The 17,584-nt window shown below is 43.0% G+C and overlaps 1 protein-coding gene across 1 annotated transcript; it reads left to right on the forward strand.

Annotated features, from left to right (window-relative positions):
• Nucleotides 1–4,222: 4,222 nt before the first annotated feature.
• Nucleotides 4,223–14,481, forward strand: LOC106575754 (sodium/potassium-transporting ATPase subunit beta-233). The gene is made up of 6 exons (XM_014152431.3): nucleotides 4,223–4,489; nucleotides 9,804–9,932; nucleotides 11,778–11,933; nucleotides 12,258–12,442; nucleotides 12,679–12,762; nucleotides 13,038–14,481. The coding sequence occupies exons 1-6, from the start codon at nucleotides 4,399–4,401 to the stop codon at nucleotides 13,296–13,298; spliced, it is 906 nt and encodes a 301-aa protein (XP_014007906.1). The 5' UTR covers nucleotides 4,223–4,398; the 3' UTR covers nucleotides 13,299–14,481.
• The last annotated feature ends 3,103 nt before the right edge of the window (nucleotides 14,482–17,584 follow it).

Genomic DNA, 17,584 nt, shown 5'->3' on the forward strand with positions numbered 1-17,584 from the left:
GTGTCCAGTTTGATGACATTTAAATGGAACGGTTTATTCAGTGATCAAGTTGTGGGTATGTGGAGGATATGTCATTTAAATGTCATAGGCTAGTGGTGGTCCATAGGCTAGGGGTGGTCCATAGGCTGGTGGTGGTCCATAGGCTAGGGGTGGTCCATAGGCTGGTGGTGGTCCATAGGCTGGGGGTGGTCCATAGGCTAGTGGTGGTCCATAGGCTGGTGGTGGTCCATAGGCTGGTGGTGGTCCATAGGCTAGGGGTGGTCCATAGGCTGGTGGTGGTCCATAGGCTAGGGGTGGTCCATAGGCTAGGGGTGGTCCATAGGCTAGGGGTGGTCCATAGGCTGGTGGTGGTCCATAGGCTGGTGGTGGTCCATAGGCTGGTGGTGGTCCATAGGCTGGTGGTGGTCCATAGGCTAGTGGTGGTCCATAGGCTGGTGGTGGTCCATAGGCTAGGGGTGGTCCATAGGCTGGTGGTGGTCCATAGGCTAGTGGTGGTCCATAGGCTTGTGGTTGTCCATAGGCTGGTGGTGGTCAATAGGCTAGTGGTGGTCCATAGGCTAGTGGTGGTCCATAGTCTCGTGGTGGTCCATAGTCTCGTGGTGGTCCATAGTCTCGTGGTGGTCCATAGGCTAGTGGTGGTCCATAGGCTAGTTTTGGTCTATAGGAAGTGTTATCATTGTTTAGTCTAACCTCTAGATTTAACCTTCCCCCCTCTCTTATTGGCATCCTACTGTTTCTCGAAGCCATAGGGTGGTTGCCCAGCAGTCATGATATAAACATATGCCTCCTATAGTGGGTATACTGGCTAGAGTTTGTCTAGGTAAAGCATTAAATTGTCCTTTTGACACCCACTTGCAAGTACAGTTACATTCACACATAGAGGATTATGGCTACTGCCAGCGTATAGAGGGTCCTGTGTAACATTTAATAACATAGAGCTTTGTGTGCAGTGCTTTACACTGACTTCACACTGCACAACAGCTAGTGACCTATTAGTAAAGCAGCACAATCCCATTGAACATTTCAGCAAAATTTGATTAAATTATTATTACTTTTAAATTATTTTTTGTATGGGTCATATCCCAGCTAGCACATAACGTTCTGAGAACCATATGTTTCTTAGAGCATGGTGAGTGTGTAGTTGTCCTATGGTTATTTTGCATACAACCTTCCCACAACTTTCTGGGAATGGTGCAGAATAGTTAATTGGCTTTGGAACATCCTCAGCACATTTAAGGAAGTTGACAGAAAAAAGTAATTTTCTTGGCATATCATTACTTTAACAGAGTGTTTCCTAAAAGTTCTAACATTGGTTACAATTTTAGTAATGTTCTAGTGTAATCCATGTGAAATGGCTAGCTAGTTAGCGGTGGTGCTCGCTAATAGCGTTTCAATCGGTGATGTCACTCGCTCTGAGACCTTGAAGTAGTTGTTCCCCTTGCTCTGCAAGGGCCGCGGCTTTTGTGGAGCGATGGGTAACGATGCTTCGAGGGTGACTGTTGTCGATGTGTGCAGAGGGTCCCTGGTTCGAGCCCAGGTAGGGGCGAGGAGAGGGACGGAAGCAATACTCTTACACTAGGAATGATTTCCAATTGGTTTGATATTGGGAATGTTCTAGGAATGGCTTCCAATTGGTTTGACATTGGGAATGTTCTAGGAATGGTTTCCAATTGGTTTGACATTGGGAATGTTCTAGGAATGGTTTCCAATTGGTTTGACATTGGGAATGTTCTCAAATAGTTCAGAGAAGGTTAAGAAACAATGGTCTTCTGTAGGTATTCAGTACTTCACCATAACTTCCTACAAGTTTACTCAGGGTTCTACTTAAAGTCATCTTCTCAAATTGTTCCGAGAACATTAAGAAACAACAGTCTTCTGTTGGAATTTCAGTATAATGTTTCATCAAGGTTCTATATAAAGTAATGTTGTTAGAATGTTCATAGAACGTTGAGAAACAAAGTTCTTCTGTGGGAATTTCTGAAAACTTTAGTAACCTTCAGAGAATGTTCTAAGAATGTTTTTTAAAAACATTAATTCTGTTCCCAGAACATTAAGGAAACATTCCATAAAAAACACAAGAAAACATAAATAAGGTTCAAAGAAGGTTCTAAGAATGTTTTTTAAAAACATACATTCTGTTCTCAGATCAACAAAATTCTCTCTATCCTCTATCTTGTTAGGTGTGTTAAAGTGTGTCAGCCGCGCTCAGTAATTGTCCTCACCTGATCTTAATGAGTGCTTATTTCCTTTGGAATGGGGTCTGTTTGAATAGACTAAAATGAACAGCTTTGTATGAGTTAAATAAATAATCCGCATGCTAGTGCCAGATCATAGGTTTTAAACTCTCTGATGCTCTGTCACAGTAAAAAATAAATGTGTTTGCATGATTAATGACTAAGCAAATGATTTCCATGTGTCCTATCTGTGCTTGTAGTTCAAAACAGTTAACCTAAGCTAGCCGTTTTATTAAAAGTCTTAGTCAAACATTCAGTGAAAGTTTTAAGGAAGGTATTCAAAAACCTCCAAATAACAATTTCATTCAAAACATTCACAACATTTACAGAACAACATTAATAAAACCTCCCAGGAAAACTTTTATGGAACCATAATAAAACTTTCTCAGAACCTTCCTGCAAACTAAAATTCCTAGAACAGGCAAAGGAACAGCCTGGTCTCAGAGCAAAACATATTATATTTGACTAAAATCCGTAGCACCATGACATTGGCCTAAGTAAATCCGGAACACATAAATGAGTATGATATGTTACGTTTGGTATGACAGTAGGTTACTTAAGGCAAGAAGGAAAGGAGCATGGTTAACGCAAACATCTAGCAACTCAAAGGTTGTGTGTTTGAATCTCATCACGGACAAGTTTAACATTTTAGCTACTTTGCAACTACTTAACATATTATCTAACCCTTCCCCTAATCTTAGCCCTTTAACCTAACTCCTAACCCTAACCAGCTGGCTGGAGTGTTTAAGGACATATTCAATCTCTCCATATACCAGTCTGTTGTCCTGACTTGCTTCAAGATGTCCACCATTGTTCCCTTAACCAAGAAAGTGAAGGTAACTGAACTAAATTAATATCTCCCCATGGCACTCACTTCTGTCATCAAGACATGCTTTGAGAGGCTAGTTAAGGATCATATCACCTCCACTTTACCCAACACCCTTGACCAACTACAATTTGCATACCGCCCCAACAGAGCCACAGATGACGCAATCGCAACTTCCTGACGGGCCGTCCCAGGTGGTGAAGGTAGGCAACAACACCTCCGCTACGCTGATCCTCAACACGGGGGCCCACAAGGGTGCGTGCTCAGCCCCCTCCTGTACTCCCTGTTCACCCATGACTGCATGGCCACGCACGTCTCCAACTCAATCATCAAGTTTGCAGAAAACACAACAGTGGTAGGCCTGATTACCAACAACAACGAGACAGCCTACAGGGAGGAGGTGAGGGCCCTGGTGGAGTGTTGCCAGGAAAATAACCTCTCCCTCAACGTCAACAAAACGAAGGAGCTGATCGTGAACTTCAGGAGACAGCAGAGGGAGCCCGCCCCCATCCACATTGACGGGGCCACAGTGGAGAGGGTGAAAAGCTTAAAGTTCCTTGGGGTGCACATCACTGACAACCTGAAATGGTCCATCCACACAAATTGTGTGGTAAAGAAGGCGCAATAGCGCCTCTTCTACCTCAGGTTGCAGCTAAACCAAAAACATAAGTTCCCACAACTTCCAAGGGAACCAAATGTGCTAGCTGGGATGGGTGTTTTTCTCCTATTACAATTGGGTTACTGAGGAATGGCCAAGTCATCTTGGCTTTATCAGATGATCATATACGTATGAATAGTAATTATGGTAGGCTATCATACTTCTGTAATTTTTAACATTTTAAGTTTACCCACATTGTAAATCCCATTTTGAGTGAATTAGGTCTCCAGATAATGAAGACAATGGTGGCAATTTGTAATGTATTGTTGGCGCTGTGAATAGATGTAGTATGCCTCTGAATCTTTATTCATGTGAGTGCTCTTCTGTTGAAATCGCAGGGTCGCATCGTAAAGGACATTCTGACGTATACTACGTCCAAGGGTGGAGCAAATACCCGCTCCCGACTCTCCACAAACGACAACATTACGCAGAGAGGACACTCGTTTGTGATTCGCGAGAGCTGGCCCTCCCTCCTTGTAGGTGACTTGTTAAAATAGTTTTCGGGCGGAGTCGACTGCAACTAGGATATATCTGTGTGCAGTGAGTACGCAGGAACAAGCCGTGTACAAGTCCGTCGGTGTTTGGAATTTGGGACTCCGGAGAGGGACCGGCAGAGAGAAGCGAAGGGAACTGAATAAAGAAAGAGCACCACACTAAAAGGAACTGAAACACAGTCGAAAATGTCTTCGAATAAAGACGATGGTGGATGGAAGAAGTTTGTATGGGATTCGGACAAGGGGGAATTTTGTGGACGCACAGGGGGGAGTTGGTGTAAGTATGCCATTCTGATATTTATGATCACGTTAATTGGCCGTTATGGCCGGAGGTTTTAATCGAAATTGTGATGGATCTCATATGGCACGATCGAACGCCTATTGGGCAGTATGGAACGCGCACCGAGTCTTCATTTCATCTTGGTGCATAGCACCTGTTTGATTTGACTTTGCAGCAGTGTGTGGTACGGTGTCACAGAGTCCATATCATTGCCTATCGCCACTCGTTGTTCATGGCTTTCCATGTCTGTGTTGTGAGTAAAAACATACGGTGAACATGCGACCAGTTTTTGCTCATATTTCACTGTCACTTGTCCTTTCACTGTCACTTGTCCTTGCTAGGAACCTACTGCCTTATTAAAAAAAAACAGCCTACCGACTGTTCCAAGCAAAGATGGGTTTTCATTTAAATCTTAAATCAGTATGAGAATCCAAATAGGTCGTTGAAAGACGGTGGCTGGAATATGCATAATACATTATTAGAACATGTTATTCTAAAGGTTCGAATCCTAATGGTACAGTAGGCTAGTTGATCACACTGCAGAGACGCTGCCGCCTATGCCTGGAAGGAGACTAGAACTCCCCATCACAGTAACATGATCTATAACAATTAGGATGGAATTACACCATATGTACATGCTGTCCAGACTTAGTTTCATTTCCGATGTAAAATGACACAATCAAAGGGTTAAAAATGCATCATAGTCCAAGGTGATTCAAGGTGATGGGGCCTACTTGGAATTATGGAGAGGACATTCCATCTAGTGTTACTATTCGATGTGGATCCTGTGTCACTTTAATTAACAATGGAAATGTATTAACTAGACTAATTTGACTTTTCTCGTTTCCGTCTGCACCCATGTCTTCCCTCGTCTCAATGTCACACAACTACCCTACATTTTCGGTATTCAGAGGATGACAGGCTGAGCGACAATTCATGTTGCAATTTTGCTTATTTAACTAACGCCCTCAAGTTGGTTGGTTTGGTCATTTACTTCAACTGTGTTTTGTGTGTATTATCTCAAGTTTGGATCTTTTCATTTTTGTGGTGACCATATTTTTATTTATTTGGTCATATTTCTTGTTTTGGGGGGGGGGGGGGGGGGTTTACAGGTACAACATATAATTTCATATTCAGTTCAATAAAATGAGAAGGAAACATAAGGAAGTGAGCCTCCAACCCCACTCCCCCAAACCCACCCATTCAACATCTCTCCAACCAACACTGGTGCTCCTCATCCATCCAATGTAAGAGGTGCATCATTTTGAACGATGTGTGTGACACTATCCATGACTTTTATGACGACTCGTCTCCATTCGGCCACTTGCATGATCAATTTAATCTGTCTACAATGCGAGAACATATGTTTTATCTGGTGTGATGCATGGAGAGAGGGGAGATATTGAACCCTCGTCTATAATATGGATAATGTACGCACCCTTGTACCGGCCAATTGTGATCAGGGAAAACGCATGATCTGGATAAGACACCTTAGGGTGGTTGTGATGTCCTTATAATTCTGCCAAGGAACAGGGGACATCATAAGTCATCCGTAATTGATTGAAAGGGAACTGCTGTCTCCTATAAGACTTGACCCTTTGACATTGTCTTATGCACCACTAGGCCTATACAGTACTAGCTCTGCAGGTCTGGTGGGTTGGGGGACCACTAGGCCTTCCTTGATTGGGGGGGGGGGGGCCTGCCTTGATTGGGTAACTGAGTAATAAAAATAAACTGCATAATAAATAAATGTGACTGGTCAATTGTGAGTCAGGGGCAGGGCCCAAGCCCGTAGAGGGTCCAAGATGCTTTTTTAAAAATTTATTTGTATCATAAAAAAAAAAAAGAATTATCCAACCACAGGAGCCCCACTCTCAATGTTTGAAGTCCACCAGAGAGCATAATTTAGCCACAGAAAATGTAGAGTTTATTAAAAAAAAAACTGTGGATTAAGTTTTAGCACAAGCACAGACCAAAATAAAGGCCAAAATAAAGGAAACGCCAACATAAAGCGTGTTGGGTCACCACGAGCTGCCAGAACAGATTCAATGCGCCTTGGCATAGATTCTACAAGTGAACCTAAACCATGGCAGGAAAATGCACCCCACACCATAACATGTACTTTGTATCCCTCGTTTACTTAAGTGTTTCCTTTATTTTGGCAGTTAGCGGTATACCTACAGTCGGGAAGGCCGCAGTTTGGAGAGCGTGGTCCAAATATACAGTTGTGGCCATAGACATATAATCCATAGAAGGGTTTTCTAACCTCTTACTTTGGCAATTTGACTGACTGTTAAACTCAAGGGTACACTAGCAAGGAATGCCAGTCTTGACTTTAGTGGGAACTGCCATTTATGGATTATAATTCTATGGTTGGTTGTGGCTGGTGGTTTGCCTTTTGCAGATTTCAAAATACCAAAGCCCCGGGCCTATGATTTCTCATTCTGGACCTGTATACCTGTGCTGGTTTTATGCATATCCCAGTTAGCACATTTTGGTTCCTTGGAAGTTGTGGGAATGTAAGTTTTTGGTTCTGAATACAAAGTAATGTTTCCCGACCTGTAAAATAAAAATTGTTCTGAGAATTTATTTTTTTAATTTATATTTTTTAGGTTGCAGGGAGGTTCTGTGAATGTTCTATGGTTCCCTGAAAGTTTTCCTGGAAGGCTTTATTAATGTTCTGAGAATGGAAATTCTAGGTTATTGGAAGGTAATTAAATAATGTTCTAAGAACATGTTTCAATAACTGTTTTGAACTCCAAGCACAGATGGGACACATGTAAATTCATTTTCTCAGGCATTTAATCATTCAAACGCATAAGTTTCTTTTCTTTTTTATTGTGGCACGGTGTCAGTGAGATTTGACTCCATGATCTTCTGTTCTCTATCCATGGAATTAGTCCACTGTGCCACCAGGATACAGCTAGCATGCTTTTTTTTTTTTACTCATACAAAGCTGTTCACTTTAGTCTATTTAAACAAACCTCCATTTTAAAGGAAGCGAGCACTCATTTAAGACCAGTTGTGGGCGTGATCAACACACTTAACAAGATAGAGGATAGTTTTGGTGATACTCAGAATGGAATGTATATTTTTAAATAACTTTCTTAGAATGTTCTTTGAACGTTTACTAATGTTCTGAGAACATTACTTAAAATAGAACTGAGGAAACCTGAGGAAGTCGCTTGTAGAAAACGTTTTATTTACTTTTATAAGTACTGACATTTCCACAGAAGAACGTTGTTTTTTGAAGCTGCAATATGTAACTTTTTGGGCGACCTGACCAAATTCACATAGATCTGTCATTCTCATTGAAAGCAAGTCTAAGATGTGGTAGATCTGTTCCATGTGTGCTATTTCTATGCTTTCTGTTCTTAAATTTTGTTTTTGCGTCTTACTGTCAGTTTTGTACACCAGCTGAAAATATAGTATTTTTGGTTATGGAAAATATATTTCACAGTGGTTTAGATGGTACAATGATTCTCTACACTATGCTTGCTTGTTTCGTCATAAACTGAAATTTAGGCGAACTATTTTGAATTTTAGCAACCAGGAAAAGGCGGTGTGATTTCTGCATAGTGCTCCTTTTTTTTTACGTTCTCTAAACAATTTGAGAACATTACTTTAAATAGAACCATGAGGAAAAGTTAAACTGAGGTACTGAAATTCCCACCTAAGAAACATATGGTTCTCAGAATGTTATGTACTAGCTGGGTATCCTGCACCATTCCCAGAATGTTGTGGGAAGGTTGTATGCAAAATAACTATAGCACAACCACACTCTCACCAAGCTCTAAGAAACATACTGTATGGTTCTCAGAACGTTATGTGCCAGCTGGGTAGTATCTAGGTTTTGTATAAAAGCTGAACATGCAGACTGCCTCCATTGTTTTTGGGACCTGAATGTATTAATTTATTGGTCTTATCTGAGATGTGGGCATATTTTTAGAGCAACCTAGTCTCTTGTGACAGGCCTAACAATTAAAGCTGAGTAGCTGGCTTGAGATTTGTTTCTGGGTGCTGAGTTTAATAGCAACCAAAAGTGATTTGACAATTGTATTTACTCTGAAGCCTGAAGTTGTTGTTGTTCTCCTTGCTACTACTGTATGATCTACTGGTTACACTTCATTTTCCTGCCCTCAGTGAAGAGTCAAGACAATGTCTACTGTTATAGGTGGATTACTATTTGGAACAGTAGCTTTGTGGCTAGGCTACCTCCTGCTCTCTCCATAGGAGACACGGGCTTCTCTGTCTGCATGCATTCTACCTGTATAGGTATCACTGAGCCCAGGTGTGCATCCCGAATGGCACCCTTTTCCCCTATATCGTACACTACTTTTGACCAGGGCACTACATGGGGAATAGGGTGCCATTTGGGACTCATTCCAGTTATGGATATTCTGTGTACGGACCAGAAAGCTTAAGGTAGAAACCAGGTGTGCTTGGATTAGTAGTAGAGCCAGCCAATCTATTTATCCAATTTTTAATGTTTGATAGTGTTGTGGTGCAATGGGCAATGACTGGGCAGTCTAAGGTTTACGATAGGATAGACACGCATGAGATTGAATTGGTCCAGTTGGAATTGGAACGCTGAGGAAACACTCGTCTGACGACACAATAGGCAGACTTGCTGTTTCTCTTAAGCTGTACCCTTCTTGTCTCACTTTGGTGTAGTGCTTGTGTATTTGATATTAAAATGGTATGCATTTTAAGTCCCCAACTCCACAAACACTCAGTCAAAAATGAAAGTGGGGATCCACAGTCTACATGTCTGCGGTGTTTAGCGTACTGTGTCGTGTCTTCCCTGTGGCTCAGTTGGTAGAGCATGGTGTTTGCAACGCCAGGGTTGTGGGTTCGATTCCCACGGGGGGCCAGTATGAAAAATGTATGCATTCACTACTGTAAGTCGCTCTGGATAAGAGCGTCTGCTAAATGACTAAAATGTCTGTACAGACTGGCTCTGCAGGGCTGGTTAGGGTGGCAGGGTTGTGTTGACTTGAGCAGATTCTTAACTACTGCAGGAGTACTAAGGTTTGACTATGGGGAATGGTCATTGTTTTTCAGAGCAGATTTAACATTCTACAATTGTGGAATGCTGGAGTTCTGTACGTGGCTTTTTGTATGACTCAACTGAATGAGTGGAAATGGACCTTGTCAGCAACATAACAACCAGATCTTAATTTCATGGCATGACTGGTGTTTGTAGTTTTTTTTAAAATAAGGAAAAAAAGGCATATGTCACAATCATCTGTCCTCCACATCTTTTGCATGGTAATGACCCATATCTCTCTCTCTCTCCCTCCTTTTACAGTTAAAATTCTAGGATTCTACTTAATCTTCTATGCTTTTCTGGCTGGAGTATTCATCGGCACCATCCAGGCCTTGCTTCTCACCCTCAGTAACTACAAACCCACCTGGCAAGACAGAGTTGCTCCCCCAGGTAAGGTATCACTGAACACTAGACGCTGAGCCACTACTGCTGCCTGGGGATAAGAGATGGTGTCCAACCACAGTGGCTTCGTTTGAAATGGCACCCTATTCCCTACCCACTGGTCAAAAGTAGTGCACTATGTAGGGAATAGGATGCAATTTGGGCTGCAGACAGTCTAACATGCATGTTTGTAGATCTCAGAGGGGTGGGTTATGTCCGTCAAACATCCTCTTATTAAGGGAGTCCCACTGTGAGATATCAGCTGAATTGACTTTAGCACTGTATGGGCCAGAGAGCAGGCCGGCACAGTACCGTTTTGAGGTCAGACACAGAGGACGCTTGTCTTTCAAGTAAACGGTGGGTGTCATCCATGCATGTGGAACTATTTTGTTACTGATTCAGTGTCTATGGCCCTGGCTCATTTAGGCTAGCTTGTACAGTAGTATGCTTACGTCCAATAACAAACTGGTGAAATTAGATTTTTGGTAAAGATGTACAGAAGTGCTTCTTTCAAAATTAACTCTGGTCTAGTAGTGAACTGAATCCTTCACGTGTTATTCCAGTTACTGCAGTCCTACTGTTTTAAATGCTCATGTCGTATTGGACCACTGGTGTAGGTAGTGGGTCAGTCAAGTGTCGCAATTAATTTCCCTAAAGGCCTCCTACACGGGCGGAGACCTCTCTTCCCAATTTGTTACGGAGTGTAGTGTTTAAAGAACGAGATCTGTTCCCGTTCCAGATTACTGGACGTTGCATATTTCATGTCTTTCTGCACAGCTTCCTTTTTTCTGAGAGGTTTAGTCAGTTTCGCTGGAGTCTTCTGATCACGTGGGTGTGAAATGGAGGGAGAAGTGCTAATCGTGAACTTTACATTGTGGTCCCCTAACAGAGCTCTCTCCTGATGCCTTTGACTAGAGTTAAAACAGACCGGGAAGTTCTGGTAGTCATTGCTTGCTTCCTTTACCAGTGAGAGCTCTGTGGTAAACTGTCAACGGCAGATGCTATTCTCTACTTTATTTTCTCCCCTTACACAACACAACCCAATCCCACAGCACCAGTGCCCTTCCACAGAGCATTAACCCTTTCCTGTTGGGGTTTTCAACCATCACATTGTCGAGTAATTTGTCTGTCTGGGTATATATAGCCATGGTCTGCTCAGGGAACCTCCATTAGGAGATGAGAGGTAGCTAGGCATTGATAGTGCGTTACTTTCCACAGGAGGCCTGATAACTGGGCCAGGTCGTCACAACGAAGAGGACACCTGATGGCTCTAACAAGCAGAAAGAGAAGAGTCAGACTATTTCTTTATCGCACAAGCTGACAGAGGAGAGAAGCGTTACTCTCTTCAGACTCCTCACCTCACTCAGTCCAGTTAGTTCTCTTTAGTTTTCTGGTCATGAAAGATGGAACTTAGTGTGGGGGCTGGGATGGGCTGGTTGTAAATAAGGAAGTAGAAGAGAATAGGGGTGGATGTGTTTTGGATCTTGTACCGTAGCGTAGAGACAGTTGTCTTTTGTTTGAAATGGGCTTTTCCCTTTTACTGACCCGTCTTTCCTGCTAAGAACAATGACAGGGATTCACCTTGTCTTCCTCTTCAAGACTGTTTTCCAAAGTGTGGACTCTTCAATGGATGACTGCCTCACTGAAAGACTTCATTAGAAAGAGAATTACACTGACTGTTCTTAACCTTACTGAGTATGAAACCAGTTATCTATGTAACTGCAGTACTATTGTGAGTTAGTGTAAATAGAATGGTCACAAGTCCACTGAAACATTATTGTCCTATTATAAAAGTGTGTATTGCTAATAGTACTTTCTCTACTTCTGAAACTGATGGTGACTGTCTGTTGTCAGGCCTATCACACACCCCACGCTCCGACAAATCCGAGATCGCCTTCAACTTGAATGATGTGGAGACCTACTTGGCTTACACCAAGGCCATGCGAGAGTTCCTGGTTATGTACGATGACGACAAACAGCGGGACCAGATGAAATACGAGGATTGTGGAGGTACAGGAAGTGTTCCATTCCGCTCTACCCCCTCCCCCTAGCTCCTAGTCCTACCCCCTGCCATGACGCAGACCTAAGAGGTGCTCAGTGTGGTGGAAGCTCTACTTAGATGGAGGTGGTACCATCATCTTCTAGCCTTTTGCTTATTGAATCCTTTCTGACGTTCTAACATTAGGTGAAATAGGAACTAAGTGGCCAGGACATGGAATGGAATTGTGTATTGGCTTCTTCAGAGAGGTGTATTTAAAAATATTTTAAAAAATTAGTTGAAGCGAGCAGCTGTGGCTTCCTGTGCTCAGTGATTTCTCCTCCTCCTGCCTTCAGAGCAACCGGAGGACTATAAGAACCGTGGCGACCTGGAGAGTGATGTGGGGATCAGGAAGGCCTGTCGCTTCCAGAGGAGCTGGCTTGGGCCTTGCTCCGGCATGGAAGACAGAGACTTTGGCTTCAAGGAAGGAAAACCCTGCCTGATCGTCAAGCTGAACAGGATCGTCAACTTCAGGCCAAGGGTAAATATCCTCAGGACATAGCTTTCAGGCCTTATCAACCAGGACATATGAAAAGTTGACCTCTTGTACAAACTGGTCACTTTGATATTTCCAGTGGCCCCTGGTTGTTAGTTTATGCATAGTAGTACATTATTGAATACAAAATCTACATAAACTTTCTTAGGTAAAAGTGTTACTGTTTTTAGCAGATTGTTTTGCCTCCTCACTCACTGTGTACCTGTCCTCCATTCTTTCAGCCCCCCAGCTCCAATGAAAGCATCCCTGAGGGAGCGCAGACCAAGGTCCAGCCCAACGTCATGCCCATCTTCTGCACCAACAAGGTACAGTACGCCAGACATAGAACCACATCGAATCACAATTGATCATTCCAATGTCGGTTAACAGTAGTCAGTAGAGCAACATTGAAGCCTAAGGGAATGTTGACTTGAATGTGAATGTTCATTCTAGCAATTCTAGAATTGCTTTCGAGGAATAGTCCCCATTCCGTCACGAAACCAGCTATTGTAAATGTGTTTCTGGGTGAAGGTCAGATGTCAGAATGACCAAAATAGCACCGTCTTTCTCCTTTTGACTCTGTCACCCAATCTCTTTGCAGAGAGAGGAGGACGCCGGTAAGATCGGGGAGGTGAAGTACTACGGCATTGGTGAAGGTTTCCCCCTCCAGTATTACCCCTACTACGGCAAGCTGCTTCACCCCCAGTACCTGCAGCCCCTAGTGGCCCTCCAGTTCGTCAACCTCACCATGAACACCGAGCTGCGCATCGAGTGCAGAGCCTACGGAGAGAACATTGGCTACAGCGAGAAGGACAAGTTCCAAGGAAAATTTGACGTTAAATTCACTGTCACCAACTTATGACCACAGTTAGGTTCATAGCACTTTCTCTCCAGCCCCCTCTCCCTCCAACCATTTCTCAAAAGTAACAAAATAATTTAGGAAAGGGAGTTGGGGTGGAAATACGAAGTGAAGTTAAAAAATCACAACTAGTCTTGAACAAAACTCATAACATACGGGACGACACTTCATCTGTCTGCTTTACACTGGCTTCTCTGCTTCTGTCTAGGGTTAGAATGTAAGTCGCAGGAGGAGTAGCAATAGCATAAAGTATTTATTCTACTGTAAATGAAGAATATTCCTTGAGCCATGGGGACATGTTTCATTTATGACTGTAAATTGTAATTCCACTACTGATGTGTAGCGAGCAGTGTTTTGTCCCCCCTCCGTATTGCTGCCTTGTGTGGTTTCTATACATATTTTTGGAGTGTACAGTGCAGTAGTCGCATACATTGGTCCTTTCCAAGCCATGTTGTAACCTGTTTACTTATGTGAGCAAGCTTTAGCAGTCCAAGATGTGTATATACTATATATGAATACTTAATCATTTAAAAATATTGACACGGTACTCTGATCTCCTCTGACCCGTGTGAGGAAAAAGGCTGCACTCCAGGGAACTAGGCCTACTCTTTCCTTATTTTTGCCTTTGTCTGATTGATTGATTGTGAGAATTTTTACATCGCTTTTCTTTTAGAATCACTTAATGTGGGATAAGGGTTTTATTACGCTATTGTTTCAGGCTTTTACTTCCTTTCGTTCTGTTTGATTCACTCTTAATGTCGAGTTGTGTCTGGGTTGTTGGGCTACTTTTGCCTTTTGTACGGCAGCGGTGCTAACTCTGCTTTTTAAAGATGATTGTTTTGCTCAATTACGTCACGTCATCTCACAACGTGGTGTGACTTTCTGATGAATGTTTTAGCCATTTTACATGGTGGAAGGAGTTTTATATTTATGCGGTTGTACTTTTTTAATTTAAATTTTTCTGCAGAAAAGTGTAATGTATAAATACAATACCAAAGTCACTGGTCCAAGTTGAGAATCTTATCAGAAGCAGTGCTGTACCCCATGTTTTTAGGATTTCTTGTCGATGTTAAGTGCTAAACGTCAATGTCTAACATCTGTCCCGTTATCAGGAGTTCTCATCCGCTCTTGTCATTTATTTAATCCCAGTAAGAAAAAAACCTGAAATAAAATGATGAAAACACAACTTTCTTTATTCCAGTTTCTCTCAAACAAGACCAATACCCCGCTGTAAGGACACACCGCACTAGTCTAAAGTGGAGTTCTCTCCTTATCTCATTTCCTTTCAATATGCACTGATCTGAAAGAACAGGACAGGTAAAAGGACAAACCCCTAGCTATAACCTCTGCTTTATTGCTGTGACCTTCCCTGTCATTTCAGATCAGTGAGGATGGAAATGGAATCATATCAGACCGTTGTATTCCTACCCTAGTCTGGGACTGTTCAGTGAAACAGTCTGGTAGTATCTAGTGTTCAGAGAATAGTGAGGATTGGCAAGGAAAAGGTTTGTTTGTTTATGTATTTTGAACCCTGCAAAAACACTTGTTAGATTTGAAATGCCCTTAAAAGGAGACCATCTTCTGACCATCTTCATCCAAATGGACTCCTTATCAACTCTAACCAGATGCTAACAGATCTGGGAGGAATAAGTGCTGCCAAACCAGGTCCCCTTGGTGCATCTGCACTTCCTCTGTTTTCCTATCGCTAATGACTGTCAAGGTCAACTCGGTGCATTTCAAAAGATTTGATTTGACCTGTTTTTTTTGTTGCAACAACGTGACACAATAGAGAAACCGCTTGTCAAATGATTCTTTTTTTGTTACATTGTCGGCTTGGAAAAGACTACAAACCACCTAGAAATCAAGGATGTTACAGAGAGCTGTCAATGCTAAGTAAGGAATATGTTTTTTTTTCTGCTACTCTCCTCAGTTGCCATGGTTACCACAGCTCATCTCCTGAGAGACTGCCATGGTTATTGCAGCTCCTCTCCTGAGAGACTACTGCCATGGTTACCACAGCTCAGCTAGCCTCCAGGCTTATGACACATCACCTGGGTGACTGACTAAAACCATGCTGCTCATTCTTTAAAAAAAAAAAAAGTTGTATTTACCTAGGCAAGTCAATTAAGAACAAATTATTATTTACAATGACAGCCTACCCCAGCCAAACAACGCTGGGCTAATTGGCTTCCAATCACGGTGAAAAGGCCTGGAATTGAACCAGGGTCTGTAGTGACACTGTAGTGACACTGAGATGCAGTGCCTTAGACCGCTGCGCCACTCGGGAGCCCATGTGGAAAGGACTAGCCCTTGATCATGACTCTCAGGTCCATTTCTTTACACATAAGAGTCATTGGACAAAGGCGTCTTCTGTATTGGGGAGTTTTAAGAGCCCCAACACTCGGTCTGAACATTAACACTCATCAGGACCTCATCTTTCATATCAGCAAGAAATCATTTTATAAAAACAAAAAGGTAAATTGATAAACACCTTTATAGGGTTAGGATTAGTGTTACAGCACGTGTTTACTAAAGAAATGACGGAAGACAGAGGGACCACCTGTGCTAATGAGCTATCTAGCATGCGCCGAACACCTGTGTGTATTGGAAGAAGTCCTCCAGAAACGTGTTGTCACTGAGAAATACCGTCGACTGCAACTGTGATAAAGCCTGTTAAAACAGTGTACAGCACAGGAGGTTGGTGGCTCCTTAATTGGGGAGAACGGGCTTGTGGTAATGGCTGAAGTTGAATGGTATCAAATATACCAAACTAATGGTTTCCAGGTGTTTGATGCCATTCCATTCGCGTCGTTCCATCCATTATTATGAGCCAACCTCCCCTCAGCAGCCTCCTGTGATGTGCAGTAATTCTATATTTTGTATTTGTGAAATTAGTAAGTAAATGACTTAATGTTTCTAGAACCGATCGCTATTAATAATCCATTCACATTTAAATGGAGTATTTGGCTGTTTTGAGCCAGTCTACCTCAGAAGATAACAGAAGGTCCTTGGACCGGAAGTAAGAACTCTTTAAGAGTTAATCTTGGACTACAGAAAGGCTAGCTTTGAACTGAGGGCTCTATTCAATATGGAAAGCTGAAGCGTTATTGATTCAGCTATAGAAACGTGAAGGTAATTTCCGATTGAGCCGACGTGCAGCGTTTCCCGCGAATTCAGTCTCTGCCTTTAAATTTCAATCACGCTATAAAGATGAACTTTGGGGATTGAATAGGGCCCTGATACAGTTTGGCTCTGGTTCTAGTTTTATCAGAAGGGATGTAGCTTGTCTTAAATAAACATTGAGGTTGTTGTGAGCAATCTTCAAGTCAAGTACAACACAGTAATCTGAGGGATGACAGCCATATTGAGTAGCTGAAGTGTTTCCTTCCTCAGGCCTACCTGCCTTGTTTGTCAGTTACTCCACCACCGCTGGTTCCTCCTCTTGGAGTCTGTCTCTAACACACGCAGCAGCTGAAACTTCATCCCAGCAACTCTATTTGGGTTTTCCATCAGAAAGGCTTTTATAAATGGGAGCCCTGTGTGTTTGCCACCGGGACCTCAAATGAGGAGGAGTGGAGTGACGGTGCATTTTCCAACCGTCTCAGTAGTGCTGTGACAGGGCCAGGGTGAGGGTGTCCAGGCAGCGTAGACTGACTGGTGGACTGACTGCCTGTTTGCATCTGAAATCGTACCCTATTACCTATATAGTGCACTACCCCTGGTCAAAAGTAGTGCACTGTATAGGGTATCATTTTTAACATAGTCCCTGACCGCATGTGGAGACCTGGCTAGCTTCCCTTTCTGTAATTACATTAAGTAGCCGGGGTGACCAGGACAGGAGAGGCAGCGGCCCAACAGTGGGGTTCTGTTTCAGGCTCCTGTATGGGGATACATCACGAGACAGAAGTGTATCTTGTGACCGGTGGCGGGAGCAGGCGCTAGCCTCGGGGGCATGGCGGACGGAGGTCCAGCACAGTGTCAGTCAACTAGGCGACGGGCAGGCGGGCAGGCAGGTGATAGCTTAATGAGACAGTGTGTGAGATGATTGGCCGGGGAACCTGTTGTGGGCCAGGAGCCAGGGCACTGCAGAGAGGAGGGGCCTTTAGAGGACACTGGGAGAAGAGCAGAGGGCACAGAGGACAGAGCCATGACAGACAAGACTAGAGTTTAGCTTACCTGAGGCCCATGGTCTTGGGTTGGGAAACTTTCTGGATTTTCATTCCACTACAACACAACACACCCTCTCTCTAACCTCATCACAACATATCCTCTCTCTAACCTCCTCACAA

The sequence above is a fragment of the Salmo salar genome, chromosome 17 (assembly GCF_965601325.2).
Source record: "Salmo salar chromosome 17, fSalSal1, whole genome shotgun sequence".
Classification (NCBI taxonomy): domain Eukaryota; kingdom Metazoa; phylum Chordata; class Actinopteri; order Salmoniformes; family Salmonidae; genus Salmo; species Salmo salar.

Coding starts and splice junctions, on each gene's coding strand:
- LOC106575754 (XM_014152431.3), top strand. CDS start 4,399: ATGTCTTCGAATAAAGACGATGGTGGATGGAAGAAGTTTGTATGGGAT. Junction 9,933..11,777: donor AGACAGAGTTGCTCCCCCAG/GTAAGGTATCAC, acceptor GTCTGTTGTCAG/GCCTATCACACACCCCACGC. Junction 12,763..13,037: donor CCATCTTCTGCACCAACAAG/GTACAGTACGCC, acceptor ATCTCTTTGCAG/AGAGAGGAGGACGCCGGTAA.